This window comes from Oryzias latipes, chromosome 11, assembly GCF_053564925.1.
Source record: "Oryzias latipes strain Hd-rR chromosome 11, Olatipes_Hd-rR_3.1".
Lineage (NCBI taxonomy): Eukaryota > Metazoa > Chordata > Actinopteri > Beloniformes > Adrianichthyidae > Oryzias > Oryzias latipes.
Window position 1 is genome coordinate 24,330,861 of NC_136247.1, and position 18,003 is coordinate 24,348,863.

Here is an 18,003-nt window from a genome sequence, read left to right on the forward strand (position 1 = left end):
GATTGCTGTGAAAAGCCTTATTTTAAGGTATTTTCATTTAAATCTGTAGTGCAGTAAAAGATCCAAATACACCTAAAAAAAAGTGTTTTTAGCAAGTTTTTTTTAAATTATAACAGACGTCCAAGCCTGTTGAGATCCTGCCAGCCTACTTAGCCCCAGCCCCAGTCCAGTTGTCCTGATTAGGACTTCTGGTCACAATAAACGCTTTAACCCTTCGTCTGCCTGCAGTCTGTGGCTGTAGTCCTCCAGACCATCAAGCGTTGTGTTTTTTTTGGGAAAAACAATTCAAATAAAACAAAACCATCAGGTCCAGAGTGCTCCATTTTAAAACTTAAAAAAATCACACAATCACAATGGTTTACCTTATTCCACAGTTTATCACAGCAGCAAGACAGTTGAAAAGACGTGAGGGATTTTATAGTTTCCTTTAGCGTTTCTGGTTGATTTGATTATTTTGAAGACTGGGATGCAGCAGAAAAGAAAGAAGGAGAGGATGAGGAGGAGGCACTGGGGAAAACAAAGTATTTAGACTTTATTTCTTTGTTGTGACAAAACAAAAATAAGCTGTAGGTGAAATGATGCGTTGTCTACCTTATGTTATAAAAAATATAACTCTTCTTTGCTCCGCTGCTGCTGAGCAAAGTGGGTGCGGGCTCCGTAGCAGTTACCATGGCAACGCGTCACTCCGTCCCCCACATTTTTTGTGAAAAACAATGTAGACTCAAAAATTTAACAAGATAAAAGCACTAATAGTTGATTTATTTATTCGTTCATTTCAAAACTGTCCATTATCAGAAATGAATGGACTTCGAGGAAGCAACCGTTCAATGGGATCTGGCCTCCGTGTCATCTGGTAATTTCTGATAACGGACACCTCGTCGGGAATTATCCCTTACAGAGTAGATAATTAAGATTAAAAAAATAATGCTCTCATCTGTCTATAACTACTTAATTTGCAATTAACTGACCCATGACTATAATTAATATCATAGTTGTAAAAACTAGCATTCATCCAAAATGTAACTTTGGAAGATCTTTGTCCACACATTCAGGAATTTCTGAGTCTTCAACTCTTTCCAGCCAAGATTAAACAACAAAACATTGGGTTATTTTTAATTGTCAGCAGGTTTTCCTTTCCCTCCTATACCGCAATCACGTTACAGGCAGGTTTGTGGATAACATGGACTGAGCAGTGTCCTTTTTGGTTTCCATCCTCAAACCATCTTTCAGTTCTTCACATAAAACCTTCTGCGAGTTTTTTCCCCATCCTCGCCTCCTCCAAGTGTGCCGACAGGTCGCTGCGGCTGCTGTGGGTGGCGCTCTGCAGATGTCAAGCTGAAAATCCTTCCAACCCCACAACACTTGCTGCTGGTTTTCTTTTCGAATGAAAACATCGGACAGATCATAAAACAGGTTTAGACGATTGAAGTATTCAAAATGTGTCTCAATGTTTGCAGCTGTTGTTTGGTCACTGTTTTCACACCACCTGCATGTCTGTTTGCAGAAGCCCCGTTTAGAGTCTGTATTATGTAACAGGTGATATTTGACCTGCGAGGAATCAGTGGAATACATCGACAGTGAAATTATTTATCATTTTATTAAAAAATAAAAGCCATACATGTGAGAGAGGAGCAGATTTTCAAAGGAATAGAAAAATACATCGGTTTGTCCACCCAGGCTTCCTTTGGTCTCCCTTTGGCTTCCAGGGCCGCTGAGCGACCTTTCCACATCAGTCCTGATGGAGGCGGCGGAGATGACAGCCCAGCGAGGGTGCAGCTGGACGCCACAAACACTCACAGCCAGACCGTCGGCGCCGCCAACTCAAAGGGAGCTACAGCGACGGATGGAGATGAGCTGTGCAGCGTGAGGCCAAATTAAACGATCTCAGAGACACTGGCTCTCCTCGGGAGGCTAAACGGCCATCTGTGATGCTGCACAGAGGCTGCCCCCCCCCCCCCCCCCCCCCCACATCCTTTCAAACCGCTATGTATTGGAGAGATACACTTCATCAGTCAAAGAGAAAAGGTTTTTATTAAAATCTGCGTTTATTAAAACACAGATTTATTTTACAAACTCAAATTCACGTTGAAACAAATCTGGATGATGATCTTCAAGAAGCTTTTGTTCTTTTTAAATTAGCAATTTTTTGGGTTTTTTAAATGAATACAAAATTAAAACAAGCCCCTGAGCACATGTTTTCTGAATGTTCCCAAATAATATAACCATGACAAAACAAAACCAGTCCTTTTATTCTATTTGGTCTTTTTACGGACTTTAGTTTGTCTGAAAGTGTTCAAAGGTAAATTTCTTTGTTCACAAAGAACAAATAATTAAACGAAGGAGGACCTATCAGAGAAGGCTTTGATGAGAAAATACTGTTTTTCCATTTGGACTTACCTTTTTATTTTCTTTGAGACATTAAAATTTACGTTTGAACCCAATAAATGGAATAAATGAACCAAAAAAGACTAAAAGGACAGTTTTTGCTTTGTTTGCTCAGAAAAGACTTGTCTGCTTTTGTCTTGTATAGTTTAATACAAAAACCCTTATTTCTGTAAAGACTTTAATTCATTAAACTCAATAAACTCTGCTGAAAAAACCTTTTAGACCTGAAATTATTGGTTGGCAAATACTTTCAAGATGATGTTTTTTTTTTAAAGAAAATCCAGTTTTGGGGGGAACATCAGAAACTTAACAACAGTCAGAATGTATTTTCAACACCAAACCAGGATTTTGTAAGTTCCCCCAGAGAAGCTGGAGGAAGCAAACAGGGAGAGAAAAGTCTGGGCACGTTTGCTCTGACTGCTGCCCCCATCACCCGGTCCCGGATGAGCAGAAGATGGATGGATGGATGGATGGATGGATGGATGGATGGATGGATGGATGGATGGATATTTCTTAATTCTACAGAGGATTCAGCGTCTAGCTAAAGATTGATCCCATTACCATCTGGAAGAAGGTTCAGGAGCATCAGGTGTAAAACAAGCTGACTGAGGAACTGTTGGAATAATGTATAAAAGTTATCTCATATTTGTTTTTTTCATGCATCACCTAGCTATATATAGGTGCTATAATCATGTTTGCAGAAGTGTCTGTGTCCATCTGTGTCCAACTCTGTTTCACAGGAAGGTGGAGGTGAATCCCTTGGGAGAAAACGTTTATCTTTGCGTCTTTCCAGCATCTTCCTGCAACTTGCATGTTAGCTGTGTCTAGAATGAATCGAAGGACGCTCTGTGTTAGTTATCTGTGAGAAAAGGCTTTGCAGGTCCAAAGATGATGTGAGAGGGCAGAGAAAAGATAGACGTGTCGTAATTCCTGTTTTCTGATAGCGCTGCAGCTGTGTTCTTTTTCCCCTCCTTAGAGCTCAGCGCATATGTAAATTAGGGAAAACCCAAAACAACTTAATAAAAGGGAAGAGCAGCAGAATATCCACCAGGAGTGGAGAGAGATTGTTTACTGGGTATAATCTCTGTTGCTCTCCTCGTAAAGGTACCTTAGTCTGTTTGTCTTTCTTTCCTTTTTGAATTGTTATGATGTTGCAGGTTGTTCTAGCCCAACAGGAACAGCTTCTTCTCCAGAGCTGGTAAAGCCACTGCGCCTCCTGTAGGGTAATGCCCGATAACCACAGTCACTGACAACCCCCAAACATGTCAATTCTCCCCAGCGTTGTCCCTGTTGCCACAGGCGGACATCTGCGCACATCAACGAATGACGAACGCAAGAAACACGTATGAATTAATAAATATGAATGTAAAATAAATGTGGTGGCTATGTGACACGGCCTTAAAAAAGCTGCCTAAGTCTAATCAAGTCTAGGATGAAGAAGATCTCAGAGACTTTTGCTGCACTTTGCTGAATCCAGAGCGTCTTGCACTGAGGTGGGCTCAGTTTCTTTGGGCAGGAAAACCTCCTTCACACCAAAATTGGGCTGCAGTTTAGCTCAGGCGGTAGAGCAGGTCGGGATCGATCCCCGCTCTCCCCAGCCAGCTGTCGCCCCCCGAGCGCGGCTAGTCTGCAGCTCACCGCTCCACCCAGGGAATGGGTCAAAGTGCGGAGACGAATTTCCCCATTGTGGGATGAATAAAGTATCAAATTTTTTTTTTAAATTTGATTGGAGGATGCTTTCACATTGCACTGTTGAGAGTGCACCAAGACAAGAAAAATGTCTCCTTTAAATTTACTGCTTACCAGCAAACATTTTTACTTAAATTTGTGCTTCTTTTGTAGATACATTGCAAATAATTTTTGACCTGGTTGAAGCTGCAACACTTGGTCGAGTTTTCTCCCAAGTTAATCCAACAACTTGTTTTTTGGACCCCATCCCTACTTCACTTTTTAAATCATTTTACGGGTCTTTTGAGAGTGAGATTTTAAATATCATGAACTCCTCTCTACAGACGGGTATTTTTCCTGCTGCCTTTAAAACGGCAGTGGTGAAACCGTTACTCAAAAAAACCAATTTAGACCCTTCAATTTTTAATAACTACAGACCTGTGTCCAACTTGCCATTTTTAAGTAAGGTTTTAGAAAAACTTGTTTTTATTCAGCTAAATGAGTTTCTCTTACAAAACAACATTTTTGAGATAAACCAGTCTGGCTTTAGGACGAACCACAGCACAGAGACAGCCTTGTTAAAAATCGTTAATGATGTCAGATGTGCCTTGGATTCAGGTCAGATCTCAGTACTAGTTCTGTTAGATCTAAGTGCAGCTTTTGATACTGTTGATCACCTGATCCTTGTAAACAGACTTAAAAGTCTTGGCCTTTCAGGGACTGTTCTCAAGTGGTTCGATTCTTATCTCATGGAGAGAAACTTTATGGTAAGCATGGACACACACTTTTCTAGGGTCCATGAAATTAATTGTGGTGTGCCTCAAGGTTCCGTCCTTGGCCCCTTGCTTTTTAACATTTACATGCTTCCTCTGGGGAATGTCATCAGGAGCCACAACATCAGTTTTCATAGCTATGCTGATGATACCCAGCTGTACATAGCTATGTCTCCTGATGACACAAGACCAATAGAAGCACTTTTTAACTGTATTTTAGATGTAAAATTATGGATGGCAAATATTTTTCTGCAGCTCAACCAGGAAAAAACTGAAATTTTAGTTATTGGTCCTGAAGCCAAGAGGGAGAAACAGTTTCTGAAGCTGCAGGAACTTTCATTAAGTCATTCAGAAACAGTCAGAAACCTGGGTGTTATTTTTGACTCTAAGCTGACTTTTATCCCCCATATAAAACAGGTGGTTAAAACTGGCTTTTATCATCTTAGAAATCTGGCTAGAGTCTGCCCACTGCTCTCTCTTGCTAATATGGAGATGCTAATGCATGCCTGTGATGCTGCATTTGGCTGTCTATGCGGCTGTTCACGGAGGGGGAGGTTCCAATTATTAGCGTTTCCAGCATCCTGTTTTTGTGCTCAGCCTATTTCTCATTGTCCTTGCCATCACTTAAGGGGTGGGAGGTGTGAAAGGAGTGGGGGGCTAGGTACGGGGAGGGGGGCCCTATTTATTTATTTATTAATTTTTATTTTATTTTTAATTCGTCAATACTTGTTTTTATATTTTGTTGTGTTTTAATGTAAAGCACTTTGTGTTATATTGTTATATGAAAAGTGCTTTATAAATAAAGTTTGATTGATTGATTGAATTTCAAATGGAGGGAACTTCCAGAACAAATGACAGCGCCTGAGGAATCAAACTGTGGTGTGGACCAAACTACCCCGAGTGAAAGTCACCATAGACACACAGAATACAGGAAAATACCTCCATGCATATGAGAAAAATAAATATATCATTATGTGACAAAAAAAAGGAACTTGTGAAACCTTAAATGTGCCAATTTCGGATATTTATGGATTTTTTCCGTTTCTAAGACAGTCCAGGGTGTACCCCGCTTTCAACCGACAGGGGCTAGGATAGGTTAAAGTTACCTCATGGCCCCAAAAAAGGGGTAAAGCAGGTTATTGATAGATGCACGATAAGTTAGATCTGCATCCAGGACTTGAGTTCAATGAAATGACTCTCTGTGGAAGCTGTGGTTTTCTGCAGATATCTAATGGTTAGTGATGCCTGGAATAGACGTCAACAGAAAACCCCATGACTCTGAAAGCCTTCAGGCAGCTGTGAGAGAAGAAGAAATAAAAAATAAATTTAAAAAAAGACTGAGACTTTTCATGAGGCCACATCCCTCAGAAAATCCCTGAAATAATAATAATACAGTCCCAGTTAACTTGTCATTGACATTTTACTAAAACATGGTTTACATTGATGGTTTGCTGAAATATGAAAGGAAATAATAATTATTGGCAAAACATAAAACAGCAGGATCGTCTGCAATGAAACAAAAGATTACAAGAGCTTCTGTGCTTCATTTTGTGCTGGAGAGAAGAAGAAAAAAAAGGAGAGGCAGAAAAGCGGGGCAACTATAAATAGAATAGTGATGAGGGAGAGACGAGATGCCATAGAGACTGAGAGGATGAAGAGGTGAAAAAAAGAAAAATAGAAAACAGCCAAGGAAATGAAGCACAGCCTCCACCAGTGTGTCCTCCACAACCCAGAATGATTCTTTTATTCAAACAACCAAAGTCAGAAACAACCAATGCATGTTCAATACAACCAATTATAATCAAGAAAAAACCCACGTGTACACAGGTAGGCGTCTTCTGTTTCACCAAGGAACCCACTGCATTTACAAACAGAAAAATAACCGATTTTTGTGTCATAGAGCTGCAAATAACAGAAAGCACACAGGAAAATGTAGTGCCATACAACAGAATCTAGAATTATTTAGAGAGCCAAACTAATCTGTCTGAGCCTTCTATACACTATCAATACCAAACGACACTGTTCTTTTATTACACTTAAACACCGTGTGCCTCAATTCTTCCAATTAAACGGGTTTTCCAATGTTTGGATACTCTTTAAAAACGCACTTTATCTGAATTAATTGCACAAAATGGAACTAGATCAATGGTACAGTCACATTGAGCGTCTCTGCTGCTCATTTACAGACACTTTGACAGCTCTTTGAAGCTCTCACACAACCCTTATTCTCTTGTTTTACTCTATGCAAGGAACAATAGAATAATAAACAATTACTGTTGCTGTTAAGGTCAACTAAACACTGTAAAAGGTAGATTTCTTTCCTGTTTTTGCACATTTCAAAATAAAAATTTTCAAATTATACTTTTTAAAATGAACTGAATTAATTCAGAATTTCTTAAACTCACAGTAGCAATCAAGAAATGCTTTATCTTTGCCTTTTTAATTAGCTAATAAAACACTTCTGCTTTGGGCTTTATAATTTAAAGAAGTTTCACGCTTTTATTTTGGTAGTCTGACATTTTTTTCTATATCCTCAATATGTAACTCTTCTGCTTTTGTCATATGCTGTTATTCTGGAACTTCTGTCATCTCTCAAGGCCGTGTCACACAGCCACTTTGTACAATTTGCGTATTTTCCACACAGGAAATTAGTGTCTTTCGTGATCCACGTGTGATCTACGTAATCCATAAGTGTTTCTTGTGTTCGTCGATGGTCGATGTACACAGATGTTCGATAAGTCTTTACAGGAATTCGGTTTTGAGCTATTTATGTTTGTATGCAATTACTGCATAAATCTTACACAATTGTACATGACTTTTCACGCATGTACCACCGATGTTTAACTTATAGATCGCGTATGCGTCGCACAGACCATGTTAACATAACGTAATGGACGCACAAATCACTAATGAGTTCAGTATAAACAGCGCACTAATCACGCACGGTTCACGTTCTACGTTGGTTTACCTGTTCTTTGTGTGGTTTATTAGGATTTCTTCTGTGGTTTTTAGGTGGTTCATTCGTGATACATCTGTGAAAATTTCACATAAAGATTTTTCTCACTTTTTTCACCAATTTTCTTTAGTTTTAACTTTTTCAACTGTATAAAAAAAGAAACGAGAGGATCTGCTAATCTATGATAATCCATCATCTGTATGTTTTTGTTCATGACCATGAGGGAAATTGAAGTAAACCTAAATCTGAAGAATTTGTTTTTTTCTGGCTTTTTTCTAACATTTGTGGTTCAGAAAAACTATTTTACATAACAGAACGCGTCCATGATATATAATTACCACGTTCAGCTTTAAATGGAATTCTGAGTCAAAACAGGGTTTAAGGATGCAACATAAGTACAAGCTGGAGAGATAAAAAAAAACCTTAATCAATGCTGCCAATTAGAACATCGCTAATGTATTCCAACTTTGGCATGGTATTAATTAAAATATGGTTTTTGCACTTTATTTTGACAAAAAATGTCAATAATCAGGGTAAAAAGGCCATCAAGTATGAAACAAAATAAAACTAATTCATCATTTTTGTTTGCTAAATTTACATTTCACTGCAAGTGCAGCTGAGAAGCAACAACTTCCCACTTTAGATAATTGGAGCATCATTAAAGCATTTGAGTGAAGAAATTCTGCATTTGCCAAAAAATAGAAACATGGTGTTAATCTGCATTCCTCTCAAATAAAAGCAAGTTTACTAAAAGCCTAGCAAAATAAAGAAAAAAACACTTATGACCTCAAATTTAAATAGCGTTTTAACGTTTTTTTCAGTTGTGCAAATGCTTGAGATCTGAATTTAAAGACCCACTTGTTAATTTTTCTGATGATGGAGGGCATATGTAAAGACATTTAAGCTCAAAATTGTATTTCTGAGTATTTCTTTGTTCAAATTGCTGTGAATCAGGAGCCAATGGAAAAATGCTGTCTAAAAAAGATTGTATTTGTAATGTACGCCACAAGCTCCCTGCTCCGAGCTCTCAGCCATGGGGAGGGGAAGAGGGGGCGGAGTTACTCTGGCCAACAATCCCACCCACAATTTAGGAGCAAATTTTAAATGGACTCCTGATTCTCTGCAGAAACTATGCCCTAGAAAACAACACCGATTTTTTGATTTTGTCTAGAAATGGCATCGTCCTAATGAAAAGAGCACTGGGAAGGCTTTGAAAAGAAACCCAAGGATGATCAGAGGGGGTCTTTCACTGAAAATCAGCTACAGCCACTTCCTCCAGTTTATTTGAATGCTCACAATGCTTTTTTTTAACTCTTTTATACAGAAAAATATACTCTAAATTTAAATTAGATCCCAGTTATTTGTGGAGAAAACCTTCAAACCCTCAACTCACTTAAGGCCCAGCTCTCCTTCATTTTTCTGAGTCAAATACATATGCAGAGAAAAAAAACATTTTAACAAAACAATACTCCATATATTGTCTGTATACTGCTTCTATTTGTGTCAACAAGGATGTTTTTAATATATTCTAATATTTCTGTGCAATCTTTCAAATCTCCATCATCAGAGGAACTGGCAGAAAGATGGGGAGAGCAGAAGAGATGTGATCAGAGGTCAAAAGCCTTTCTCACAAGAAGACGACCAAGAGGATAAAGCGAACGATTTCACCAAAGTGCTACAATACTGTGTAGGTATTTGTATTTTCTCCAAACATTCATTTCCTGACCTCTGAAACTACGGAAACAGGTGAAGCAGCCACACCTGGAGGGCTGCTTTTCAAAGCTACATTATGGAAAACAGACGCACTAAATCTACTTTGATTACATCAGACGGATGGAAACAAACCCAGGAGGACGTGCGTGTGGTTATGTCGCCTCAAACACCCAGTGAGAAGAGTGCAACACCAATAAATAATACTCTATAAATCCTTGTAAAACCCGGGATGGAGGTGCGTCCCATCCTTTTTTCGACAGCAGCTTTGTAAAATACTGAAACACACGCCCAGAAATGTTAGGAAGTACTTCCTCCAGCGTTTGGGACAAAAGCAGCTCCTTTCACTAAAAGCCCATTAGTGGAAATGTATATTCATCATGCTCAGCAACATCCACAAATATATGCAGCAGCTGCATCATATTATCAGAAAGAAGTCGGCATCCAGAAAATGCCAGTTTAAAGACCCACTCCAATGGAAAGATGATGTTTTTGTGGCATTTTTCTCTTGATCGACGATAAATATTGGGAAAATTAAGCAGAAAAAGATTTGTGATGCATTTGTGATGTAGAAAATACACTGGGCGGGGCCACAAGCTCCATTTGGAGGAGCTCCAATTCTGATGGATCCACCTGTAGACAAATAGATCCATAAAAGTCTTTGTTTTCCTCGTCTGAGCTGGAGTGTGGATCTAAACTCGATTGCTCTGATATCGCTCGCCATTTTTGTTGCACCAGTTGGGGGTGTGAGGGGCTGTAAGTTAGCGGGAGAGCATGTAAACCGAGACCTTTCAGCTATGGGGAGGAGAACGACTCCGCCCACAACTCAGAGGTGAAATTCTGATGTACTTTTGCAGTAACTATGTCCAAGAAAACGACACACACTTTTAGATTTTGGCTAAAAACGGCATCATCAGAATGAAAAGTCCACCGGGAACGCTTTGAAAAAGGGATCAAAAGATGATCGGAGTGGGACTTTAAAGCCAAACGAATGTGCTGCAACACGTCAGCATTAATTAGAGCAGTCACAACGAGGATTTCTGTTGAGTCAATCCATAAATAAACAAATATAAACTGTGCAGCAGTTCGTACGGCTAAGACGTCACACATTAAACAACCAAATGACCTCAGAGACGTCAGTCCAGCCTCCATTTGGCGTGTCGGAACTGTACATCGATCGCTCCCGTCCGACACAAATCATCCTCTCACAAAGCAGAGACGGCCCTCCGGGGATGAACACAGTGCATTTCAGCGGAGCTAAATCAGATTTCTCTCAAGTCTGTGTTCGAATGTTTCATCTCTGAAGGCTGTATGGCGTTTAAATGGATTCATGTTGTCAGTGTTTGAGTGGAGCAGCTCAGATTTACGTTGTGTGCATCTAAACAGAGGACCGGACACTCTCTTTTGTCCAGACGACAGTAAGCAAATAAATATATTCTCTCTGTTTTTTTGTTGTTTTTTTCTTTGGGGGGTGTTACGGCTCCCAGTCGTCGTCGTGGTGTTGTGAGGCGATGATGACCACCACGGTGAGGATGGTGCACAGCACGATGGAGGCGATGCCCACGGCCAAGCTGATGAAGGAGAAGTTGCGCGCTTCTCTGGAGGCTATTTCCGCCGTCACCATGTCGCCTCTGGCTATGGCGGTGCGCACCTGAGCCATGAAAGAGAGAAAGAGGAGGCGGGGGAGGATCATCGTCCAAAAATATGCACGAGTGGGAGCAGGAGAGCGCCTGCAACCCTCCTGTGAGGATCGATTTAGCTGCATGCACAGAGCAGGCCACTGCACACGTCAACAACACGCAGCGACCGCACACACGGCTCAGTCCGGCGCGTCCACGCCTCGTCAGCTCCGCTCAGGTCATCGCCAGTTGAGCAGGCCCCCAGGACAAAATCCATTCTGTGGGGTTGCACTGACGATGCTGCGGTTACGTAACCGGCTCCACTGGGTGTAAGTAGCACATTCACACACACTAATGGCAGGCGTTAAAAAGAAGGGGGGGGTCACCAGACTGCACACAGGTGCCATCACTCACCTGGACGGGAATCAGGTAAGCTTAGAGAAGGGAGTCTCTTTGACTATTTGACTCTTTTTGGTACCTTCAGAGGAAGTTTGGGGCAGTTATACCGAACTGTAGTTTTTGTTGGATTTATTAAAATCCAAACGGTAATCAAAAGGATACTGGAAATCCAGTCAGTTTTTTCTGCTTCTCATCCATTTTTTTAAAACAATAAAATGCCAAAAAAATAACAAGTTTGGATGCAGCTACGTCATCATTTGGGAAAAGTTTTAACTGTGAGACAGAAAAGCTGCTTTTTCTTCTTACTCTTCAATATTATTGTGATTCAAAAGATAAAAAAATGACTGCATGTGTTTTTAAAAGGATGGGAAGCAAAAAGTAGCTAATTTGAATTTAAATCTTCGGTTAGTTAAACAAAAAAATTACTTTTAGACTTTTAGGTCAGCTTTAGGTCAACATGAAGGCCAAAGGATTCATCATTTCCTACTAAAACATATTGTAACCAGATAAAATAATATTTAAGCAAAAACAGTTTTGCTCATTTTAATTCTTTTGAATTTTGTCAATTTTCATGTTTTTCCGCAAATTAGACTCAAAAAACTTGGAATTTTCTGGTTAAAATCCTTGCCTTGGTGGTTTGGCACAGAATTTTTTTACTTTTTTGACTTTTACTTTGAACTATTGTTTGTATTTTTCTTTTGTCATAGTAAACATAAAGATAATATAAGCTTTTTTTTAAAATAGGAAATAGTTTATAGCTTTTGACAGGTGTTGCATGACTTCCTTTCAAAATAAAATACATCTTATAGGATCATCTCAATGCAGAAAATGTAGTAGGTACTGTGATGTCAGCAGTAATTGAAAGAAATACTACAAAAACATATATTTAGACAGTTTATTTTACCATTTAAGGTGCATCTCAGCCTGAGAATTATAAATCTAGCTCAATAAAATTAATTACGAGCTAATTACGTGTTTTTGGACGAGAGTCACACTTTAAATTCCTAAATATTTTTCTGTGAAACTTAATTCCGGTAGTGCACACAGACCTGCAACTGGTTTTAAGTGGTAACCAGCGCTTAAAAATGCTTTAGCTCAACTTTGGTATGTTGGAGCATTATGGGTAACGTAGTCCGGAGCCTTACTAAGTTTGTGAATGAGCTGAATAAAGTTTAACTTATACAACTGTTTAGTTTTGCATGTTGCACCTTTATAGTCCAAAAATATGTTACTTTACATAATTAAAAACATTATTTTTTTCTTTCTCTAATCATGGAGAGCCACCATGGAGGGGTAAAAGAGCCCCAAGTGTAGGCCTGCACAATATACCGCAAATTTATCGTTATCGTGACATAAAGCTGTGCAATATGCATACCGCAAAAGATGGCAAAAATTGCAATAAATGGTTACCTTGACCCTTGTGCTATCCTAGGCACTTTAACATTGGGAGTGGGGTCATCTAGACCCACTAGACAGTGCACTGAACCTTTTTTCTTCAATGATTTGTGATCTTCACTGGTGTCCATGGATTACATGAAATCTTTCCACTTTTATCCACCTTTGTCATGGTAGGGAGAACACGTCAATGTAAGGGTGGGGTCATCTAAGATAGCACAAGGGTTAAATGTGCTAAAACAATCTCATGGCAGCTTGAAATATTGAATAAATGAAATAAATCCCTTTATGCATTTAACCAATCGGAAGGACCCGTTTACGCTGTTGATCAATCAAATGAGCCCTTTTATGTTTGATGTTTGCCTCCTATGTCGACAAGGGTCATTTGGAGTATAATTTTTATACTGTTGCATTGAAATGGAAATTATGTTTTTGGTTGGTTTGATATTTGTTTATATACCGCAAATTATATCGTTATCGCAATATTAATCACCATTATCGCATATCGCGAGTTTTCCTCATATCGTGCAGCCCTACCCAAGTGGCTTCAAAAGTCTCATGTTGTAGCCCCCCCTTCTTGCAATTCAACAGTCAGAACATCATGGGGTTAAACTCACCTGCACCGCTTTGATGATTGCAATGATGCCTGTCGGCCAGAAGCAGCAGACGGTGGTGAGCACCGCGATGGGCAGGTAGTCGTGCGGCGGCCGGCGGTCCATCAGGGTGATGCTGGGCGGCATTTGCATGGGGTGAATCTGCCCCGGCGCCATCCCGGGGTGAGCTCCTCCGGCGGCCATGTAGGGCTGACCCTGAGGAGACAGGGAGGAGGGAGGAGCTGCTTGACAAAAAAGCTCCTCCTTTCAGCAGCAAAGGAGCAGCCAGGCAGCACAGCTTGATGGGATTACAGGGGCAGATTTAGGATTTTTCCCTGCAGTTTAGCATATTTGTTTTAACTTTAGAGCACATTTATTGGAGTCCACGCCTGCTGGAGATCAGCCTTTACACCTGCAGAGAACCATGACATCCTCCAGTTATAATTATCATTATTCGAGATAGAAAATGGAGCAGCTCTGTGTATGTAGATGTGCACCCCAGTCAGATCTTTGCCTTTGAGTTCAGCAGGTTTTATGCTTTCTGCTGTCCAGGAATTTCAATGCTCCAAAAAAATTGCAGCCAAATCTCAGCTTGAACTGTCCTTTAGACACACGTCGTTTGTGTCCAGGAAAGTTGCACAAGCCGTCTGTTTTTATAAAGGGGTTCGGATGAGGACACGTTTTGCTCTGCTAAATTTATTTATTTGGCTTTAAATATAAAAGTCAGAGTTGCGCTCGGTCCAGATGGCTTCATTTGAAAGTTTTAGGACTCCAAAAATAGAAGAAGAAGAAATGCTCTCTGGTTTTTTCATATAAACAAAGAGTCTGCACAGAAACATAAAACTAAGTGAGACAAAGTTGTAAAGATAAAACATTAAAAGAATTTAGATGTTTTTTTCTAATAATTCTGTCCTGCAGCAGCAGCAGCAGCCAAAATGTCACCCCCACCACAAACTCAAACACACTCCAGAACGTGCACACGCCTAGTTCCCGGCAAAAATTAAAAAAAAATATATATTTATATTTTGGGCATAGTGAACGACCCCCCCCCCCCCAAAAAAAAAAATATGATGACATCACAGCAGGAGAAACACTCCAAAAAATGAATAGGGCCAAAAATTTCTTATGGGGCTAAAAAAACCAAAAAATTCAAAATGCACCAAAGAAACCAAAACACTATTGTCAGTGGCTTGGCGGCCATTTGGTGACAAATTGTGCAGTTTCTGTGATTTATTTACACTTTATCAATATCAAATGTAAAAAAAAAAAAGAAACTTTACAAAATTTCATATGTCAACAAGTCTATAACCGTAACCAGTGTTTTGTTGAATTTCAATCACCTTTAGTGCCTTCTATAAATGCCTCCTAACTCCTTGAGCATCAGTGGGAAGCTACTCGCACACTTTTTACCAAAATATTGTAAATATTTAATACACGAATCCTTGGCTCAAGCTAAACAAAACAATGAAAATAGTAGGAATGTGGGCAAAAAACCTCCATTGCTAAGGAAATCCAAAAATTTACTTTTTCTGATTCTTCTAAAAAAAACAACATAAATGTTCATCACCACAGGAGACCAAAGGATGTAATGGTTGCTATGGAGAGAAAAACCAAAATAAAAGCCGACATTCGAAAAAAAAAACATGCCGCTCTGACCAGGGTGGCAGGGGCAGAAAGAGAGTGAGGGGCGTGTAGCAGCTGCTCAGCCAGTGAGGGCGGGTCTGAAGGGGGCAGTTAGGGCGGATATGGAAATACTGCCTTGCTCAAAGGTTTATTTCAGGGTTTTTTCTAAGATTTCCTTGTACATCATATCATTTTCACATCAAGCTAATTAATGCATCAAAGGACATTTCAAATCTTTTAATAAAAAATGTTTCAGAAGCTTTTTTGCCTGATCATAAATCACTGTTTTGAAGCAGAATCACAGAGTCAGAGGAGAGGGAAGAAATTCAGGCCACAAAATGTTGAAGAGTTTAACTTTTTCTACTCTGTTGTATTCATTTCTGACCAAACTTACGTCTAAACCAGTGAAGTGACTTTTTCAGCAGAATCAAAAATGGGATTTTGAGATGTTTAGATACGTCTGGCTCACCGATGCCACCGGGTACACCGGTACGTAAGCTGTGCAGGGCTGCAGCTGCAGGGGGTAGCCCGTGTGGATGTATCCCACAGGGGGGTGCGGCATGGTGCCTCCGGGGCCTTGGGTCTGGACGGTGTAGCCCTGAGGGGCCCCGTTTGGCCCCATGGGGCCGCAGTGAAACTGGGTTTCTTGGAGGTATCCCTCAGAGCCCGGCGGTGGAGGTGGGGGCGGGTACCCCGGCTGGGTCCCGGGCGCCACGGGCATGTTGGGGTGCTGGGGGATGTTGGGATCCTGCGGGCCCGGTAGGTATGGAGGGGGCTGCATGGCCTGACGGCTGGGGTCGTTGAGCCCTGAGACGCAGGAACGGCGTGAAGGAAAACAGACAGGAGAGCATTTCAAAAAAATAAAAAAAGCAGAAAAAGAAAGCAGAGGTGCGGAGAGGAGAACGTGTTATCTAACTCGAGCACGACCACAGATTGATGTCTCATCTCACTTCTGAAGATGTGGAAGCAATAGCACAGAAAACTTCAAAAAAAAAGAAAAAACCTCCATGAAACCTGATATTTTCCAACCTGCTCGGCCTGGGCGCTAATTATGACGGTGATTGACAGCTTCACTTCTAACAAAGAAGACCTTTTCCTCCACCCCCCACACCCCCTACCTTCACATCCCAGCTGGTTAGGAGTACGAAATATGGCATTTCAGATGTGGAAAAGCTCGTTTTGATTTTTCTGCTGCCTCCTTTTATTTTGTCAAATACAGCAGGGCAGGGACAGGGGGGGGGGGGGGGGGGGTGAGGTAATACAGGGTGACACGTGAATGGAAAAGAGGGGAGGGGGGCAAGATGGTAAAAAAAAACTAAAAACTAAAACAGAGGGTGAGATCCAACAGGACAGAGGAAGCAAAGTAATGACGGCTTGTGCTCTGGGAGCTGCTTTACGTAACGCTCCCTGACCCTGTCACAAGGAGGAGGTGGACCACAAACAGACAAGAGGGGGAAAGGAGGAGACGCATGGAGAGGAGTAAGGTCAGGACGGGAAAAGAAACTGCAGCTAAAAGAGGAGGACTGATGGAAGAAACACACACACACACACACACACACACACCCACACACACACACACACAGGTTACCCGAAACGCTCGATGTAAATCATTAAAATGTGGAAAAAAGGAAATCCTTTCCAGGAAGAAATCTAAAATAGATAACCTTGTGAGATGTCTGAGGTGCATAAAATCACTGGGAGAGGCTGGAGGCTATGAAATCATGGATGTGTTCATCACTCCCTTCTCCAGGCTGCTTCAAACAGTTTATCATCCAGGAAAAAAAATATTATTTCTTTCTTGAAATGCACACATACACCAACATTTCCATTCCTCATTCCCGATGAGAAGATAGATCGTGTTTAATTATGATATTGTGGCATTTCCAACAAACAGACACAACGTAATTACAGTTCTGCTGCAATTCTGGAAACAAAAAGCAACTTTTACGCCTTAAAATCCTCAAAAATGAGACATTTTTAAAGAGAAACATGAAACCAAAGTTTGGTGTCGTAGATTTCTGGAGGCTTTAGCTCTCACATTCCGGTGTTTGTTTTTTTGATGCAGTGTCATTTTTTCATGAGCATCCGTGGATGTTTGACTGCAGTTCCACAGCTCGGAGTGGACAGCTGTCGCGTTAGCAGCAGCTGTTTGTCCGCTTCTTCACCCCCGTTTCCACGACCGAAACGACCGATTTACGCGCGTGACAAGACAAAAGATGCGTAAAAACCCCCAACAAACATCATTTTGAGAAAGATGCAGGTGGGAAAAGGCACGCGCAAACACCCACATCAAAGAGAGGCCTCGTGCGTAATGATCAGACACATTATGAGGGTGGGAAGCTGAGAATATTGATGGCATTTTTGGGGGGGTCGAATTCAGTGCGACAGAATTGTTTGGAAAGCAAAAACGCCGCGTGATTCTGTCACTTTCAGCTGTCAGGAGGCCCCGCGGGGATTTCTTCCACGCAGCTCCCGCACAGCCTCCTCCAGAAGCGGAGAGAACCGCTGAGGACGATGGAGGATGGAGGAGGACGCACCGCAGAAATGCAGCTTTAAGCAGGGGGCTCGTCGGTGACCGTCCGTGCGCAGCCTCACCGTGTTTTTCTGATGACATGATGTTCGGCGCGCCTCCTCTGCTCACTGCCTTCGCTCCAAAAATCCCGGCGTCTGATCTTCTTCTTCAATGGCTCGCACTTTATTTTTTTACTCCACGCGACCCATCCTCAGGATGTCTTCATCTCACAGAGGCCTTGGTTTTGGTGGGCGCGGGGGGTTCCAGCTCAGTCCGCACGCGCACAGGTCCCCCCCTCTCTCTCTCGGTGTGGGAGCCTGCTGCTCTGACGAGGTTTCTCCACGGACGCGTCGCTGTTCATTGAATTAAT

The 18,003-nt window shown here is 41.2% G+C and overlaps 1 protein-coding gene across 1 annotated transcript; it reads right to left on the reverse strand.

The window, feature by feature from the left end:
- Positions 1–6,542: 6,542 nt before the first annotated feature.
- prrt1 (proline-rich transmembrane protein 1) lies at positions 6,543–17,996 on the reverse strand. Its single transcript, XM_004073942.5, has 4 exons — positions 17,717–17,996; positions 15,591–15,928; positions 13,523–13,714; positions 6,543–11,143 (listed from the first exon to the last, which is right to left on the reverse strand). Exons 1-4 carry the CDS (start codon positions 17,733–17,735, stop codon positions 10,967–10,969), a joined length of 726 nt encoding a protein of 241 aa, XP_004073990.1. The 5' UTR covers positions 17,736–17,996; the 3' UTR covers positions 6,543–10,966.
- Between the last annotated feature and the right edge of the window lie 7 nt (positions 17,997–18,003).

Excerpts from the sequence above, each read along its gene's own strand:
- prrt1 (XM_004073942.5), bottom strand. Across the intron at positions 13,715-15,590 it reads CGGTGTACCCGGTGGCATCG|GGTCAGCCCTACATGGCCGC; the intron begins GTGAGCCAGACG and ends CTGTCTCCTCAG. Across the intron at positions 11,144-13,522 it reads CAATCATCAAAGCGGTGCAG|GTGCGCACCGCCATAGCCAG; the intron begins GTGAGTTTAACC and ends TTCATGGCTCAG.